The 19,006-nt window shown below is 35.0% G+C and overlaps 1 protein-coding gene across 2 annotated transcripts in view; it reads right to left on the bottom strand.

The window, feature by feature from the left end:
* rad50 (RAD50 homolog, double strand break repair protein) overlaps positions 1-13,058 on the bottom strand; it is a 43,051-nt gene extending 29,993 nt beyond the window's left edge. The window contains exons 1-10 of one of the 2 annotated variants that reach the window (XM_052099532.1): positions 12,963-13,058; positions 12,419-12,569; positions 11,237-11,320; positions 10,883-11,034; positions 8,335-8,520; positions 7,844-8,048; positions 7,553-7,681; positions 5,920-6,085; positions 5,354-5,547; positions 956-1,162 (exon numbers count right to left, since the gene is read on the bottom strand). In XM_052099532.1, coding sequence (XP_051955492.1) covers positions 956-1,162; positions 5,354-5,547; positions 5,920-6,085; positions 7,553-7,681; positions 7,844-8,048; positions 8,335-8,520; positions 10,883-11,034; positions 11,237-11,320; positions 12,419-12,547 — 1,452 coding nt within the window. In that variant the 5' untranslated portion in view covers positions 12,548-12,569; positions 12,963-13,058. Of the gene's footprint in view, positions 1-955; positions 1,163-5,353; positions 5,548-5,919; positions 6,086-7,552; positions 7,682-7,843; positions 8,049-8,334; positions 8,521-10,882; positions 11,035-11,236; positions 11,321-12,418; positions 12,574-12,962 lie in introns of both variants that reach the window. The other variant, XM_052099533.1, reaches the window with a different exon arrangement.
* Positions 13,059-19,006: the final 5,948 nt, after the last annotated feature.

The following is a 19,006-nucleotide window of genomic DNA, read 5'->3' as shown; positions in this document are numbered from 1 at the left end:
AAATGCAGAAGCCACTACTCTGATGAGGAGAGGCAGAGCATCCTTCAAAACAAATGGAACAGGGACCAGTATATATATATCCCCAAAGGCAATTTGGGAAAAGGCTGTTGAGGTATAGTGTGGAGTGGGAAAATAAATACCCCTGGCTACGGTACTCTCCATCTGAGGATGCAGCATACTGTTGTGTGTGTGTACTGTTCAACAGTCAGAAAGGGTCAAACACCACATTCCAGAGGGATGGATTTAGGGACTGGAAAAACGCTAAATGTATTCTTTATTATTTTATGTATTGTATGTCTGCGTTGCAATACAGGTGTTGTATCAACTAACAGTTGAGTCAACTGAACTTATAATGGAAATATTTTTCTATCAATTACAGTTAGTGGTGAGAACCCAAGTCCATTTCAGAGGATGCATACACTACAAATGGACCTCCACCATTTCAGAGGATGTATACACTACAAATGGACCTCCACCATTTCAGAGGATGCATACACTACAAATGGACCTCCACCATTTCAGAGGATGCATACACTACAAATGGACCTCCACCATTTCAGAGGTTGCACAAGAAGCCACAACTACCTATAGGTTATAGTTCAACAGTTCACACCCAGATACAGGAACACACACACACACACACACACACACACACACACACACACACACACACACACACACACACACACACACACACACACACACACTTATTGAAAATAAGTATGTTGTCAGCCAAAATTATTTGGGGGCGGGGGGTTATGGCCTTGACGGTGAATATAGAGGAAATTGGAATGGGTGTGCAATACCATGCATGTTTCTTTGGCTCGAAATGTCAGGCTGTTTGTGCTGCATATTAAACGTCTTGCTGATCAATATCAATATGATTTGACATCTGAAGCTCAGAGCGTGGTTTAATACATGAGTGTGATAGGTAACAGGGGTCTGCGGGTCTAACCGCTTTCTGAAGCTCAGTCTCCAGCTCCTGAAGTCTGTCTGACGAGCCCTCCAGTCTCTGCAGGTCAGACTTTATGTTCTTCAGTTCCTGCTGTTTCTTGGTCTGAATGTCCCTCTTAAGCTCAATGGTTCTCTCAAGTCCAGTCTTCTTATCGCGGAGATCATCGATGCATTGCTGCTTCTGCACCTCCTTCTCTTGCATATCATGCTGAAAGCAGAAAAATATACAGATTAAATCAGTAAAGAAACCCTTTATGAGAGTGCCAAAGTGTCAATCAAAGTGTCACTGTCACAGCTATTTGAGATGTAAATTTTCTAATGTGGTAACACTTTATAGAAAGGATCCATTTGTTAACATTAGGTATCATGAACAGTATTTAAAAATTTTTTTGCAGTATTTATTAATGTTAATTAATAAAAATACAAAAGTAATTGTTAATTCATGGTGCATTATTTAAATGTTAAAAAACACAACTTTTGATTTAAAAAATGTGTTAGTATATTTTGAAATTAATATTAAGATTAACAAATACTGTAAAAGTATTGTTTATTGTTAGTTCAAGTTTGTTCAACATTGTTAACTAAACAACTTAAAACCTTATTTTAAAGTGTGACCACTAATGTGTTAATAATAAGTTAATGTTAGTAATGAAAGTTCTTACAGTGTTCTCAAAACAATAGATGTCTATTTACACAACAATTTTTTTTAGTGTAATAACAACACCTATACTGATTTTTATAAATGATTAAAAATAGCATGTTTCAAACAGGTTCCAATTGCATGTCATAAATGTATTCATGTAAATAATGAAATTAATATACAGAATATCTGTTAATTTTCTTCAAATTTTATCGCAATAAGCACCTTATGCTTATACAACATTTATGACCACTATTATAATTATACCAAAACATAATACAATATTCATGTGACAGTGGATGTGAATAAGCACACAATTCAATTGTGTACAGGTTGTAGAATAATATTTAGACATTGGAAATCTGTTAAAATGATACTTTTTGAAGAATGGCTGGGTGAACTGACAATATAACTTTGCAAGAAGAACTGATATACAAGCTAAATAATTATGATATTATAATTCCTTAAAAGAGGGGGCCCTGTCATGTATAATATTGGTTAATGGTTCAGCCTGCTGTATTTGGTTGTCACCACAATGGATATTTAACAGCGATTTTACGTAAGATGGACATATCAACTTCCTGCAGATGTATGTGTTTGATCTTTTGTTTTCTTGTGTTTGATGTTTTTATTTGTGTTTTGATTCCTATCATGGCCTTTCATCATATTATAATCAATAAAAATTATAAACAGCAAAAAAGCATGTGAATAACCAGAGTGAATTTCACATGTTTTTGAATACACACTTTTCTCCTAATAAATCTTTTTTTTATAATAATAATATATATATATATATATATATACACACACACACACACACACACACACACACACACACACACACACACACACACACACACACACACACACACGTTGTGTGAAAAGTTTTGATGCAAAAAACACTTTTCAGGTATTATGTTGCATCGCTCTTGGCAAGAATAAGCCTCAAGTTTTGAAAAGTGCAATGATTAGCATTATATCTTTTGTATGGAATGATATTCATCTCATTATTATTAATGAATGCACACACAATTATGCATGTACTAGATACATTTTGTGAATGTATTTTACTAACCACAAACAAATGCCATTTGATTTGAATCTGTGGAATTCAGGATTGAATGATTGTGCAGCGATTTGTACAAATACAGACATATTTGCAAATAAACATGTTCAGTTCTACATTAATAAATCAAAAATTGCTCATGCAAAAATGAATCCGTGCATTTGTGGATCAGAAGACACGCGTGCATTTATTGACATCTTGTTCGGTTCATTTGTATTTTGAGACTTCCTTTTCGCAGTTTACAGCATTCCACCCACACATACACACATATACACACACACACACACACACACACAACTAACGAACAAGCCAGTGCTCTTCATTAAGGTGAACATGATTCGTAAATGGGTGTCACTATACAATGAAACAAATGCTTTTCAACCGGTGTCTGTAGAATTAAGAATTACATAAATGTGCAGCAATGTGTACACAAAGTCATGTTTGTGAGTATAAATGTTCTGCTTTGTATTAAAGTGTGACAATTTCCGCGTGCAAAAAGGAATCCGTGCATTTCTGGATCAGGCGACACGCGTGCATTTATTGATTCCTTGTTCGATTCATTTGGATTTTGAGACTTGTTTTCCGCACTTTCAGCAGTGAGGATCCACACGCAACTGAAAGGCAAGGCAGGCAGCTACCACTAGATGGCAGTCGCAGAGAATTACCGAGTTGGCCTGCCCTGGTTTGAGAACAGCTGATAATACCATTTTAAACCAACAAGCTGGTTGGGTAAGTAACACTAATCATTTTTTCTTTTTTTTCTTTTATTGCATACTGAAAAGAAGAAAAAAAAGTAACTTCCTATAGACTAGCAAGTTAAAAACAATGTACATTTGATATATTTGACATATTAATTACATTTTATAAATATTCATTTGATGAGATAGTAACAAAAAAATGTTGGCTCTTCATTATGTATGTTACATTATGGTTTAGAGTGCGAGCTGATCAGGGAGGAGAGAATGTTGGCGTGGCTCGTCTGATGTTTTCTGTACGTGGAGAAACTGCAAGAAAAACAAAACTACCTAAACTAAAAAACCTTAGACATGTATGAAACACATATAGGCCAAACCCAAAATGGCCAAAACAGTTAATAAAGAATATGAACATTCGCTAAACTGTGGGAAGACGAACTGATTTAGAAAGCAATATTTGTTTTACTGTGAGCAAAAATATCATGCTGTAAAACTATAATGAAAATATTATGCTGTAAAATCATTATGAACGAATTCTCCTAAAAGTGGGCTCACTTGAACAAGGCATCTGGCTGTTTTGGGGGCAAACCCCGCACATCATTCACTGACGCTTGTGGATCGATTACTCAACACATGTACTCTCTACCTTCCATGTGTAGATCCCACACACTACCTTTTGACATTTGTCACAAGTGTCCTTAGTTTTGTTTTTCTTGCAGTTTCTCCACGTACAGAAAACATCAGACGAGCCACGCCAACATTCTCTCCTCCCTGATCAGCTCGCACTCTAAACCATAATCTAACATACATAATGAAGAGCCAACATTTTTTTGTTAATATCTCATCAAATGAATATTTATAAAATGTAATTAATATGTCAAATATATCAAATGTACATTGTTTTTAACTTGCTAGTCTATAGGAAGTTACTTTTTTTTCTTCTTTTCAGTATGCAATAAAAGAAAAAAAAGAAAAAAAGATTAGTGTTACTTACCCAACCAGCTTGTTGGTTTAAAATGGTATTATCCATGTTTTAAAGGTTCTTTGGGAGAATGCGAACAATGTCCATTATCACCTGTTCTCAAACCAGGGCAGGCCAACTCGGTAATTCTCTGCGACTGCCATCTAGTGGTAGCTGCCTGCCTTGCCTTTCAGTTGCGTGTGGGTCCTCACTGCTGAAAGTGCGGAAAACAAGTCTCAAAATCCAAATGAATCGAACAAGGAATCAATAAACGCACGCGTGTCGCCTGATCCAGAAATGCACGGATTCCTTTTTGCACGCGGAAATTGTCACACTTTAATACAAAGCAGAACATTTATACTCACAAACATGACTTTGTGTACACATTGCTGCACATTTATGTAATTCTTAATTCTACAGACACCGGTTGAAAAGCATTTGTTTCATTGTATAGTGACACCCATTTACGAATCATGTTCACGTTAATGAAGAGCACTGGCTTGTTCGTTAGTTGTGTGTGTGTGTGTGTGTGTGTGTGTGTGTGTGTGTGTGTGTGTGTGTGTGTGTGTGTATATATATGTGTGTATGTGTGGGTGGAATGCTGTAAACTGCGAAAAGGAAGTCTCAAAATACAAATGAACCGAACAAGATGTCAATAAATGCACGCGTGTCTTCTGATCCACAAATGCACGGATTCATTTTTGCATGAGCAATTTTTGATTTATTAATGTAGAACTGAACATGTTTATTTGCAAATATGTCTGTATTTGTACAAATCGCTGCACAATCATTCAATCCTGAATTCCACAGATTCAAATCAAATGGCATTTGTTTGTGGTTAGTAAAATACATTCACAAAATGTATCTAGTACATGCATAATTGTGTGTGCATTCATTAATAATAATAAGATGAATATCATTCCATACTTTTGTACCTCAACACATGACATCATCAAAACATTGAAAGTCAAAGTTGCTGTTGATGTGCTTGGAGGTGAGCACTGCATCACTGTGAATGAACAAAAGTTTTTATCTACCATGGTTTGGTTGAGGGCATCTGTGTCCTGGTCCTGTCTCTCTTTGACTTGTCTGTAGAAGCTTTGTAGCTGTCTCTCACTGAGAGGGGTCCGATCATAGCCCTCCAACTCCAGTAAAGATGCCAAATGCTTCACCTGAGTGTCTCTCTTTTTAATGTTCTGAGTGTGTCTGTCTGCCTCCAACTGCAGACGGCCTTCAAACAAACAATAAAATGATAAAGAGCAATTCTGTGAGGAATAAATATTTGATGCAATTTGATCAAAAATGCTATTCTGTTCTATGTTTTGGCAATTTTCAAAACTAAGCAACATCCCCTGAGCAAATGTTGAAGGTATGAATATGGCTGGGCCATACACCAATACCATGATATAACATTTGTCATGCCTCCCCCAAAGTATGAATATACAAACCACAAAAATGTTAAAAGTCAGAGACCCTTTTGAATATGACAAACAAAATAAGAGCACTTGATCCATCAGTGTCATTTAATTCTGTTTGAGGTTTATAGGAAACACATGTGCATCAGTACTGAATCATACATGGACAGCGAGGGAGGTTTATCTACCTTGCTCAACGAGCAGGTCGGATTTGATTCGGTTCGTTCTCTGACACTCTCGTCCGGCCCGGTCCATCTCACGCTGGCACTCTGTGAGCCTCCGCTCCTTCTCCTTCACTGTCTGCTGGTGGTTCTGATACATTTCCTGCAGCTGATCATCTGAGCCCTGAAACACCTGAAGAACACAGCAGATAAAAGGAGTGAAGGCCGCATCTTAGCCTCAGTCACCATTCACTTTCACTGCATCTTTTTTCCATATAAAGTCAATCGTAAGTCTAACATTCTGCCTAACATCTCCTTTTGTGTTCCACTGAAAAAAGAAACCATAATTTTAAAATGAGTTGGAATTCGCAATAGCCCAGAAATACGTAAAATGTCAATTCGTTTTTATTTTTTTTTTTACATTTTTGGTTTTCTATTGTTTTTAATTAAATATAAATGTTGTTTTTATGCTCTTTTAATGCAGTGTGTCAAATCACATTAGCTGGTGTCAATTCAGTCGGAAGGCATGTGGCGTCTCTCCTCTGATCAGTTCATCTTGTCTTTACTAATTATTGCAAGAAAACATAAAAGAGCACCAGAAGGGAGACAATGCATTGATTGATCAACTCTAATGAAATCAACACATCAGGGTTTCAATCACAGGAAGGCGTCAATGATATCAACAAATTTCACATAACAGGAAATATATCCTAGAATGAAAAAAAAAAGAACTGTAGAGAAGAGCATATTGCTAAAATTTAAATTATAAACTGTCAGGGATGCAAAAACAGATGTGGAATGGATACAACTCATTTAAATGTTTTTTAAAGCTCCAGTGTTGGTGAATATAAATATCTTCATATAAACAAATTATATCATTACAAAGCAGAGACCTTCCTTTTTATGTTAGTGCATTCTACTAATGTGATTCTGGGTCAATGTGACTCAAAATGATGGAGCAGATCACAAATACATAATCCTCTGATTTGCAAATATTCACGCTATTGTATTTATACATTTATTTAAACAGCTGTCTAACCTAACTGTAGCAAAATAAGGTGTGCTGCAAGGCTCCGTCATAGGTCCTTTGTTGTTCTCCCTGTTTCAAGAACAATAGCTTCCATTGTTATGCTGATGACATCCAGCACTATATTCCTCCATACCAGATGAAATTTTACAGTATAAACTAGGTCTGCCTGTTTTATTAGATAGGAAAGTATCGAGAAAGGAAATCTGCGGGCCCTGCAGCTCAAATGTGTCAGGAGCATGCACTCTAACACTGCACCATGGCTGTCACATGTTAAGTTAATATGCATTTCCATTTGAATCCTTTGTTAAAAATTAATACATCAACTGTTTTTTGGATGTCCAGTGGGCTACAAAAACATTTGGGTAAATAAAGTGAATTAAATGAGTTTCAATGGTAAGACAAAGTTCATGAAACCCCAGACTTTCAAAGACAATATTAATCCCTCATTCCATCAGATAAAATACCAAAACATGCCTCAATGAACATCCTGTACTGTACATGTTTTTATTGCAAAACACTTTCCTGCTTTCAGAGGATTGTTATCTGACATTTATGGCTTAATACTGAAAACAGTGAAAGTAACATAACTGATGACTTTGTTGTCATCCCTTTTTTATACATTTTGGCTACCTGCTCCATCTTTTCTTCAAGTTCCAGGTTATCATCTTCCATCTGTTTCTTCCTGCTGTCCAGAGCTCTGATGTCATTATCCAACTTCACCACTTTCCTCATGCTATCATCTATGTCATTTAGACGATTCTGAAAACATGGAGGCAAGTAAACATGTACAATGACTGCAACAATCAATTAGTTCCGTATGAACACCATCTGTATTAAATTACTTTTATATTCATCATGAAACAATCAACTGCCAAAAAAGAAGACATGCTCTTGTACAGTTTGTTAAAACAAGCTTCTCACCTCCAGTGGGTCAATCTGGCTTTCAATGCGCTGGACACTCTCTTTGGAGGAAGCTAACTGAGCCTCTTTAGTGGACAGAAGCTCTCTGATCTCCTGAGCCTTATCTTTGTTTTGTTTTAGGTACTTGAGCTCCATCTGGCAGGTTTTCACCGTATTTGCCTGCTTCAGCCTCAACTGACGCAGGGTTTCCAACACTTTGATGTACCTTTAAGCAAAATATATTTGGTTATCTTCAGCTAATCAGCTGTAATCAAAGTTTTTTGAGCATGGTGTAAGCAGAACGACTGAACTTTACATGTTATTATTACATTTAAATGACATAAACTGCCCAATAAAAATTGTGTTTAATCATAGCGAAGACATTGTTATTCCATTTTAATCTAACAAACAATAATTTCTTTTGAAACTCTGACAGTTTGGAAGTGATTTTATTAATTAATTAATTACACCTCACTGGTAGAAAAGAAAATAATTTGTCCAGATAAGAATACCTTGTGGCTGAGAAAATCTCATCAAACTTCTGCTTAAGGGCTTTTCCTTCACTCAGAGGCCAATTGGACTCCTCTTGGTGGCAGAAGATGACATGGTTGAGAACAGCTTTGGAAACGCCCAGTGATGAGATCATTTCACGGTCTATTTCAGCACATTTAGAGCTCAGGCTCACTTTCTCACCATGCCTGAAGTCAACACAGATAAAAAAAATATTAATTTACAGTATATAAATAAATTTAAAAAACACACGCACAAATCATGCCCTTCAAACAGGTTCCAGAATTTACACTTGCCAAGTGCCGAATGAGAGTGAAAACTGCCATTGGCAAAGTAATAAAACTGAATTACTGGCCAAATTCTTGAATTGCAACATGATTTAAATCACAATGTAAAAATGACAATCACTTACGAGAGCAAATCAACTTAAAGGGTATGGAGGACAAAACATGCAAAAATAATACATAAATAAATAAATGTAATAATAAGAAAATAAATAAAATAATAAATGTCTTGATAAAACAAATATAATTAGTTTTTAATGAAAGTTATTCCTGAATTTATTTTCGTATGACTTGTTTTCCTTTATTTATTATTTTCTCTTTTTATTCTTTAAAACGTTTTTATTCTTTCATTTGTTTTTGTTTTATTATTATTTATTTATGCATTCAATTATTTTTATATTTATTTTTTCTCATGTATTTATTTCTATATTTAAATATTCCCACATTTATTTATTTTGTATTTATTCTTACAATTCTGTCTCTTGTATGATAATTATGTGGGCGGGTCCTGCCTACCATTGGCTTATTGTAGATTGAAGCGTGTGCTCGATTACTCTTGACTTGTTTTGATGTAATGTTATATCATAGCCAAATTGCGTGTAAACTAAAGCTATTTGTGGGGCTAAAAACATAAGAGCTTAAGTCAATCCAAGATGTATTGTTTATACAACAATCACAAAATAAATGGGGAGCTGTTTCTTCAACAAATCCACCAAATGAGCAAGTTTCATAAATGATATGATTTAACCTTATGTCCGCAAATCCATACTATTGAATTCTGTTGTTATGATTGTTCATTGTAAACGATACAACCATGCTTCATTTCCCTGATTGTTTATGTATGTATAAGTTCTGCAATAAAAAAAAAGAAAAGAAAAAAAAGGATAGCGGACTCTTCACATATATCTAGAGAGTATCGATAACCACGCATCAAATGACTGTTTCGTTTAGAGCAGAGGTGCTTATTGATGTTTTAGGAGAGCTGTATGCTGGTATGAATGTCGAAGCACATCCTGGATTGTTAAACTCTCTGCAAATCGTTCCCTGCATATTCAAAATCTGTGCAAGGCTAAGGTGGGACGTCCATCTGCTTCCGATAAGTACTACTGAGCTCTCAACCAATGATGCACTGGAGCTCCGCAAGGACCGCCTCCCTCATTTCCATGTAAAAATAAATACATGTATAAATAAATAAATGAATTTATTTAAATAAATAAATATATATGGGAATATATAAATATGGAAATAAATATATGTGGGAATAAATAAATATAAAAAATAAATTAACACATAAATAAAAAAAAAAGCAAAATAAATGAATAAATTAAAAGTTTAAAATAAATATAGAAAATAATAAAGGAATAAAGTCATACAATAATAAATTCAGGAATAACTTTAATTAAAAACGAATTATATTTGTTTTAACAAGACATTTATTCCTTTATTTTTTTTTATTATTACATTTATTTATTTATTATTTATGCAGGTTTGGGCCCCATAAAAGAAATACAAATGTCTACTAAAGAAAAGCTCTGTGACTTTCACGAGAGAGGCAGGCTAGTATGGTCTAATTGGCACAATGACCTGCTTTGTATACAAGAAAAAAGTAGCAAAAAATAATAATATATGAATAAAATAAATTAGGCAAAATATTAAATAAATATATTAATAAAATATAATAGTATTATTATTATCAATTTAAATTTGTTTAGTAATTTCCCCCCATATGATAGGGGACAAATTGTAAAATAATAATAATATTTTATTAATTAATCTATTTTATTTTTAACTTAACTTATATTTTATACATTGACTATGTTAACTTATATTTACAATAAATACATTAATTACTAATAATTACATTTATATTAAATAAAAAACATTTAATCTTTTAATAAACCCATGCAAAATAAATTTTTATGGATATAAGAAATATTAATAGCCTTTAAATGTTATCCAATAGCCACTGGTTGGTGTTGAAGAAAGAAAATGTTGGACCCTGCTTTCATACTATGGATGCACTGAAGACCTTAGAAGCCATAAAATAGCTTACAGTTTTGCATGTAAAATATATTTTCATTCCACATCTTTGAGTTATGTTAATGACCTAACTGAAAACCTGAGAAGAACTTGTACAGTAAGTGTGGCAAAGTTTAACATTTTTAAGAACATTTTGTATAAATCACTAAACACAACTGAAAAAATTAGAATGTCAATAATGACATCCATAAAAGTTAATCAGTAGTTAAATGATATAAAAACCTACTTGATTCTGGTAATGACACCCTCAAGAGTTTTGAACTCAGTTTTCTTGCCCTTTTGTGTACTTTGCATTGATCTCTGGACAGCCACGGCTTCGCCGTTGACATCCCTAAACTGCAGTCTGATCTGTGCTCGCACATCTGTCTCATGGGCATCCTACACCAGAACAACAAAATCATTAACACTATGAAAAACAAAAACTGCATGGTCAATATGAAGCAGGCATGTAATTCATGACAGACTGCAAACATTACATGCAAAAAACAAACAAAAAAAAAAATAAAAATATCACAGAGAACATTTCTACAACAGTTTCTGTTTGTTTACTTTTACTGCTCCCGCTTTAACAATGACTTACTTTGGGATCGTGGACAAATGTGTTTCCTTTACTTCCTGGAGGAAAGTCTCCTGAAGTGACGTACTTGAGACACTCAATGATGGTCTGAGAAATCAATAAAACAAAAATTAAGGGATTTCAGATGTCTTGAACATTAATTAAATTATCCAATTGAAGTGTTTGAATAAAAGGATGACATTGTTTATTATTATATCTTTATGTGTTTAGAAAAGCATGCCCTTACAAACAAAGGAAATAAATACAAATAAAAAAATGCCCCTGAAAACCAAATTCAGTGGGCAATTTTTTCTCCATTTACATAAAAGCTAAATTCTAACACTGATTTTGTCTACCATCTCCTTTTCTGTTCCACTGAAGAAAGAAAGCCATATGGGTATGAATCAACAAGAGTGTGTTTGTAAATGACAAAATAAATTCAGTTTTGAGTGAACTATGCCTTTAAATTTAGATGTTACTTTCAAGCCATGGGTGAGCAAATGACCTCTTTTAAGGGATAGTTCACCCAATGCCATCCCAGATGTGTATGACTTTCTTTCTTCTGCAGAACACAAACAAAGATTTTTAGAAGAATATTTCAGCACTGTAGGTCCATGAAAAGCAAGTGAATGGGTGCCATCTTTTTGAAACTCCAAAAGCATATAAAGGCAGCATAAAAGTAATTCATAAGACTCCAGTGGTTTAATTCATGTCTTCTGGAGTGATATTATAGGTTTGTATGAGAAACAGATCAATATTTAAATAATTTTTACTATAAATCTCCACTTTCACTTTTACATTCTTCTTTTGTGTTTGAAAATGTGCATTCTTCGTGGATACTGCCACCTACTGGGCAGGGAGGAGAATTTACAGTAAACTCAAACTTAAAATTGTATCTGTTTCTCACCCACACCAATCATATAGCTTCTTTAGTCTTAATTTTTTTAAAGGATTTACCTGCTCGAGTCATATGGGTTACTTTTACGCTGCCTTTGTGGTTTTTTGAACTACAAAGTTGTAAAAAGAAAGTCTTACACATGCGGGTTGGCATGAGATTGAGTAAATTAAGAGAGAATTTTCATTTTTTGGGGGGTGAACTATTTCTTCTCAAGTGCTGTAACTTATATCAAACTTAGCCATTGATTGCACACACACCCCTCTGTTCAAACTGCATTCAAATTGGACCCACACAAGCACTTTACGAACCGTTTTTCCAGCTCCATTAGGTCCCACCAGAACTGTCAGAGGACTGAAGAACGATATTACTTGTTTGTCTTTGTCCTCAACTCCAAAACTTCTCACTCCAAGGATACTCATCTTCTCAATCTTTGACATTTTGGACCACTGTTGTGACGTGCTACCTTGGGAAATTACATAAAAGTATAATGGTGTATAACAATATATCATAGTAAATAACAACACTGCCCACAACTTCACGTATAAAATAAACAGAACACACGAAAAATAGCATTCACGTATCTGTTTCTATACTAATGAACCCCTATTGAGAAAGCTATAATCATGAAAGTGGCATAAATATGAATACTCTCACACTATAATGACAACAAAGCCATTATATTTCAGTACCTTTACTGAAAGTACCAAGAAAAAGGCACATTTTCTGAATTATTATAATTATTACATATACATGCAAACTTGTATGTCTTATTTGTATTGCTCTAAGTGCAACAGAGCTAAGCAAGTACAATTTACACAAATATAAAGTAGTGAAAATTAGGATAAAACTCACACAGGCTAAATAATGCAGTGAATTACGCGTGGAAACAGCGGTTCGAGTTTCATTTGACTGCTCGTGCACTTCAGACGTGTGTTTCCCGCGATGACCGCAGCGACGGTACGTACTTCCGCATACACGTCAACGTCACGTACAAATAGAAACTACATATCCCACAATGCAATGAAATAAAATGCTGCGTTCTGATTTAAGAATCAGAAGAATCAGAATGAGCTTTATTGGCAAGGATGCTTCCACATACAACGTATTTTTTCTTGGTAACAGAAGCTTCCAGTGCGCAAAGAATACAACAACAAGACAGAGTTAATAATAATAAATAATATAATACAAATAAAAAGCTAATAAATATATGTATATATAGAAATACACAATAAGACAAAAGTATACACACACTATACAAATACAAATCAGTTATATACAGTACAAGGGAATGTAATGCAGAAGAGGTAGGGTATGTTAAATAATATAATTGACCAGGCTGTGAATTGCATGTAAATATAGAATAGTTTTAACTGCTCATGAGACGGATAGCCTGAGGGGAAAAAAAACTGTTCCTGTGTCTGACAGTTTCTGGTGCTCAGTGGTCTGTAGTGCTGGCCCGAAGGCAACATTTCAAAATGGTGGTGGTCTGGGTGAGTGGGGTCCAGAGTGATTTTTCCAGCCCTTTTCCTCACTCTGGAAGTGTATAGGAAGTACAACCTCTGCTGGGCCTTTTTCACAATGGAATCAATGTGCGTGTCCCACTTCAGGTCCTGTGAGATGGTAGAGCCCAGTATCCTGAATGGCTATGGTTCAGAATGGTGAGCGGGGTCAATGTTGAGGTGTTCCTCCTGAAGTCCACTACCATCTCCACTGTTTTGAGTGGGTTAAGCTCCAGGTTGTTTTGACTGCACCAGACAGCAGCTGTTCAACCTCCCTTCTGTATGCAGACTCATCGTCAACCTGGATGAGGCTGATGACAGTAGTGTCATCTGCAAACTTCAGGAGCTTGACAGAGGGGTCCTTGGCAGTGCAGTCATTTGTGTACAGGGAGAAGAGTATTGGGGAGCGCACACATCTCTGGGGGCACCAGAGCTGATTGTACATGTGCTGGAGGTGAATTTCCAGAGTCTCACTAACAACTACCTATCTGTCAGAAAGCTGGTGTTCCACTGACAGATAGAGGTGGGAACAGAGAGTTGGTTTAATTTAGCAGAGAATAGCTGGGATGATGGTGCTGAAAGCCGAACTGAAATCCACAAAAAGGATCCTTGCATTTGTCCCTGGTCTGTTGCAGGATATGATGCAATCCCATATTGACTGCATAATCCACAGACCTGTTTGCTCCATAAGCAAATTGAAGGGGATCCAGAAATGGTTCAGTGATGTTCTTCAGGTGGGCCAACACCAGTATCTCAAATGGCTTCATGACCACAGACGTCACATCGACGTCCTTTGATCATGGGTTTACACAAACCAGATGATTATGACAGAAGTGCAGAGATAAAGAAATACAGAAATTATATTTCATAAATAAAGTGCAATGAAAAGGTAAATGCCAGTGGAAGAGGTGACTTAACTATCTTGATACATCATTTTGAAGGGGTGGTACAGTATTACAGGAGCATACCCAAATCAAAATGAAACTTAACATTATTCAAAAAATAAGCATAAAAACAAACAATTAAAAATGTGCATTGTGACATTACCCATTTACTCATAATGTATGGAGATTACGCAATTTACTCAATATAATATTCAATATGTACAAATGTACATTATATATCAAAAGTGATATGTACTTAACAGAATTTTTTTACAAAAAATGTATATGTATATTTAACAAAAAAATTAAACAAGGGTCAACCAAGGAACATGCAAGTATTATATACAAGAAGACATTAATTATTCATTTAAAATGAATATGAATGGCAAACTATTGTAGAGAATCAAAAGGGCACTGCCTCTCATTTATGCCCTGGTATCTCCTTTAAAGGAATATTCTGGGTTCAATACAAGTTAAAGGCACACTCAGTAACTTTTTGCTCATGTCATCTTGGACTTACAGTGACGCCTAGTGTTGTGGATGCTGCATAACAAAAATTAAATAGTTTTCAATTACAGATATCATTGCAGAAATTCACTATTCACAATCAACCATGATACATTTTAACCAAAAGTGAAAGTGTCCAATAACAAGATGGTTACTGAGATTAAGTGAGTAGGATGCAGCTGGTCATGTGATTCTAAAATGGCAGCCCCCATGAGTGCACCCTGCCCCATACTGATATGACTAGGGTCTTCATCTCATGTGAGAGATCATGATTATATACATATGTTTCAAAATGACAATTAATTTCTTTAGGAGTAAAACTAATTTAATAGGAAAAAAATGACTGAATGCACCTTTAAGCTCATTCGACAGCATTTGTGGCATAATGTTGATTACCACAAAATACATTTTTCAACTCATCCCTCTGTTTTCTTTAAAAAAGCGAGGTTAGAGAGGCACAATGGAAGTGAAAGGAGCAAATTTTGGGTGGGTTTAAAGGCAGAAATGTGACCCTTATAATTTTATAAAAGCACTTATATTCATTATTCTGTTACAATGCATGTATGTTTTGAACTGTAAAGTTGTTTTAATTGTTTATCAGTCATTTATGGTTTACAGCATTAAATAGACATTGTAAAATTGGATATAACTCTGCAGAAAAAAGGTTAGTAAGTGATTTTGTCACACTAAAGTCATGTTAACATGCACATTGTTTGTCTTGTGGCTATACTTTTGAAACAGTAAGTATTGTACCATCCAACTATTGACCCCCATTCAATTCCATTGTAAGTGCCTCAACTTAACAGATTTTTTTCTTTCTTTTGTTTTTAAGAAAAGGAGGGAAATGTTGAAATTCATTTTTGTGGTAATCAATATTTTGCCACACATGCTGTTGATTGAAATTAACTTGTATTTAACCCAGAATATTCCTTTGTGAGTGATTTTTTTTTAATGAAATGACAAGCAGAAAATTTACATATTTCCCGAAAGACATCAATAAAATCGGTACAAATATGAAATATTAATTGAATGAAATAGGTCTATTTGACTGCGTTAGTCTCTGGGAAACAAAAAACTGGTTTGGTTCGAAAGCTATTTGGCTACCGCAGCTTTTTGATATATGTGAAGTTCTAGAACAGTTAAAGTCAATTTCAGCACCTTTAATGTTAAGTTTTAACATTGCTAGACTCTCTAGCAAGACAGTCCACTGTCGGAAATCTTTGCGACGCTGTCGAGAGGCTATTTCCAGTCATGCCAGTGCAGCTCCTAACTGCTTAAATAGATAAAGATCAAAATCTCAAAAACATCTGGTCAGGATTACAAACAAAGACACATATTTCATATCACCAATACAATTTTACAATACCGGTTTCATAAATTGTGATACTTTTCTTCAATTTACGCTTAAACTTCCTGGCTTGTATAGCTAATGCGCATGCGCTCAAGTGAGTTGATTGACAGGCAATGACATTATCTAAAATGTGATTGGCTGTTTTAACTGTAAGGCGGGACTTGCTGTCTGCATCCATTAGGTGCTCAGAGCTCCTTGGCTGGGCGTACCAATTTAAATAGAAGTGGCCCGTCTCTCATTATAAATAGTCTCTGGTTGATGTCAAGAAACTTCGATTGTTGTCACTAGTTCAAAACTTTCAACTTATTAAACCAGCTACAAATGCTGAGCATGACATGAGGTGAATGTTTTCTTCAGGAAACGTTTCAAGTCGTCACATTTCAATCATGTGCATCCACCAAAAGCAACATCACACCTTTTGTTATTGTTATTTGTTGCCCCATTGAGACATCAAGTATATTCACTCATCGGGAGTTTAAAAGGCTCAGACTGCAAACATCCACCCACAATCGCTCAGATCTGCTCAACTTTCCCTCTCATGCTGTTTCTGGTCTGTAAGTAGTCAAAAACTCGGTTAAATGTCGGTCTGATATTTTGCCTGAAACTATATGAGATCGTTTTCTAAGCATTATACATTTGGTATATGAGCGCAAATGTTACTGTTTCTTTGTTAATATTCACAGGCTCGTTTCATGACACGTTTGTTTTCTCAAAATTGATTGTCAATTGTCGTTTTAATATCACATGTGTCCACTGGATGGTGCTGTTTCTGAGATGTTCTGCAGACTCGGACAAACAAATCTGAACAAGGTTGCAGTTTTGTAAATAGAGTAGCTGAAAACGGATCAAATACGACGTGACATAAGAAGCAGTCTTTTTAACAGGTGTTGTATTCGATTCCAGGCGAGCACAGATAATTTACATAAATATAAACCTAAAAATAGTTCAGTTGAAGTTTAAACCTGTGAGTACTGTTAAAAAACAACGAAAGCATGACATACTCAAAGGCAATGTTGTGCTTATTTTGCCAACGTTTTCAAACGTGAATGGTGTAACTTGAATGAATGCATAAGAACTTGTTCAGATTGCATACATTTATTGTGTTCCTCTATATAGCATTGCAGCACACATGTAGAGGGGATGACACCATACGTGAAGCATTATACCACCTTAGAGACCTTCTGGGTTACACTTATCTCTTCAGATTTGTAAGTAACAAGCTCTTTGAGTTAGAAATACACAGTTTGGCATTGTGAGCATAAACATTGCAGTGCTATAAAAAAAAAAAAAAAGTCCATGAAGTGGTCTTTCAATGAATATCAGTATTTTGTCTTGCTGTTGGTGATGGTCACCTGTCTTAGTTTGCTGTACTGGTTTTTTGTGTCTCATGTTTAGGACGTGAACGCAATATACATACCGAATGTGCATGTTGAAAGCAGAGAGGTGAGTTTAGAACATCCTAATAGACTTTGAGACTGTTATGAAATCTTCTGTAAGCAGAATTGGGCCTGTTTTCTTTCAGATGTGCAGGTGTAAGGAGTTCATTGCTCAAGAGCTTCTCAAGACGTTTCTTTCTGTAGAGATCTCGGATCAAGATGCTGCCGCCGAACCTCGTAAGGCGCTAAGACTGCTGCAACACAATTTCAGATTTCTCCTTCAGAATCCGGTGAGAAGCAAGTTGTCTCTGTCTTTTATGTGTCTGGCCCAATTCTTTGACAAATCTTTATTATTTTTTCTTCCCTTTGTTATATTTTGCAAGATTGGAGAACAATGTCTAAAAGACAAAGTCATGGTTCGCATGAGAAATATCAGGAATGATCATCAGTTGACCTTCATCTGTCGGTGTATCGGATTTTTTCAGGATTGGATGTCCAAATGTGTGCTCAAAAGTGACTTTTGATTCATCATGCAATAATTAACTTGTTAGATATTATATATTTTTTTTATTTGGTCTGTTTAGCTGTTTTTCATTTTACCAGATACTTATTTTCAACTCCGTCAACTGTCACCAAACAATAGTTTGCTTGTCAGATATGATTTATGGTATAATAATGGCTTAATCGTTCAACCATAATGTCCAACTTGAATATTTTTATGTCGATCTTCAATCGTACATATTACCCAGAACAAATCCTGAAAGTACAAATCTTACTTTAAATATCATCAATATTTAATTTTCTCTCAAAACATCTAGCTCAGTACTCTAGTGTTGAAAAGTGCATAAAACAATTTGTCACAATGTAAAGTGCTTTGTTCATTTGTTTCTTTGTGCTCCAATAAAGAATAATGCATGATCATGACTAAAGCACTTTCTCACTATTCTTGCTTTCAGTGCACTAAATCAGTTTCCAATTTTGTTTGCTTTTTTTTTTTTTAAACCTATTATAAACTGAAATTAAGATTTTAAAATATTTGTGCTTTTAATAGATTAAAACTACTTCTAAAATGATTAATAGATTGAAAGGAAATCTAATCAAGCTTCATTTCATGATTTTAACATTTTATTTTTTATAATTTGTTGTTATCAACATTTATTAACCACAGATTTATTTTGGAGTCAATCTATAACCCCCCTTCCCTTCCCCTCCCAATCCCAGTGCACAAATACAAAAAATGTCAAACCCACATTTAAACAGACACACAAGTAGAAATACA

Source organism: Xyrauchen texanus, chromosome 31 (assembly GCF_025860055.1).
Source record: "Xyrauchen texanus isolate HMW12.3.18 chromosome 31, RBS_HiC_50CHRs, whole genome shotgun sequence".
NCBI classification, from domain to species: Eukaryota; Metazoa; Chordata; class Actinopteri; order Cypriniformes; family Catostomidae; genus Xyrauchen; species Xyrauchen texanus.
Note: the sequence above shows the minus strand (reverse complement) of the source record. Positions and strands in the feature narration are given on the sequence as shown.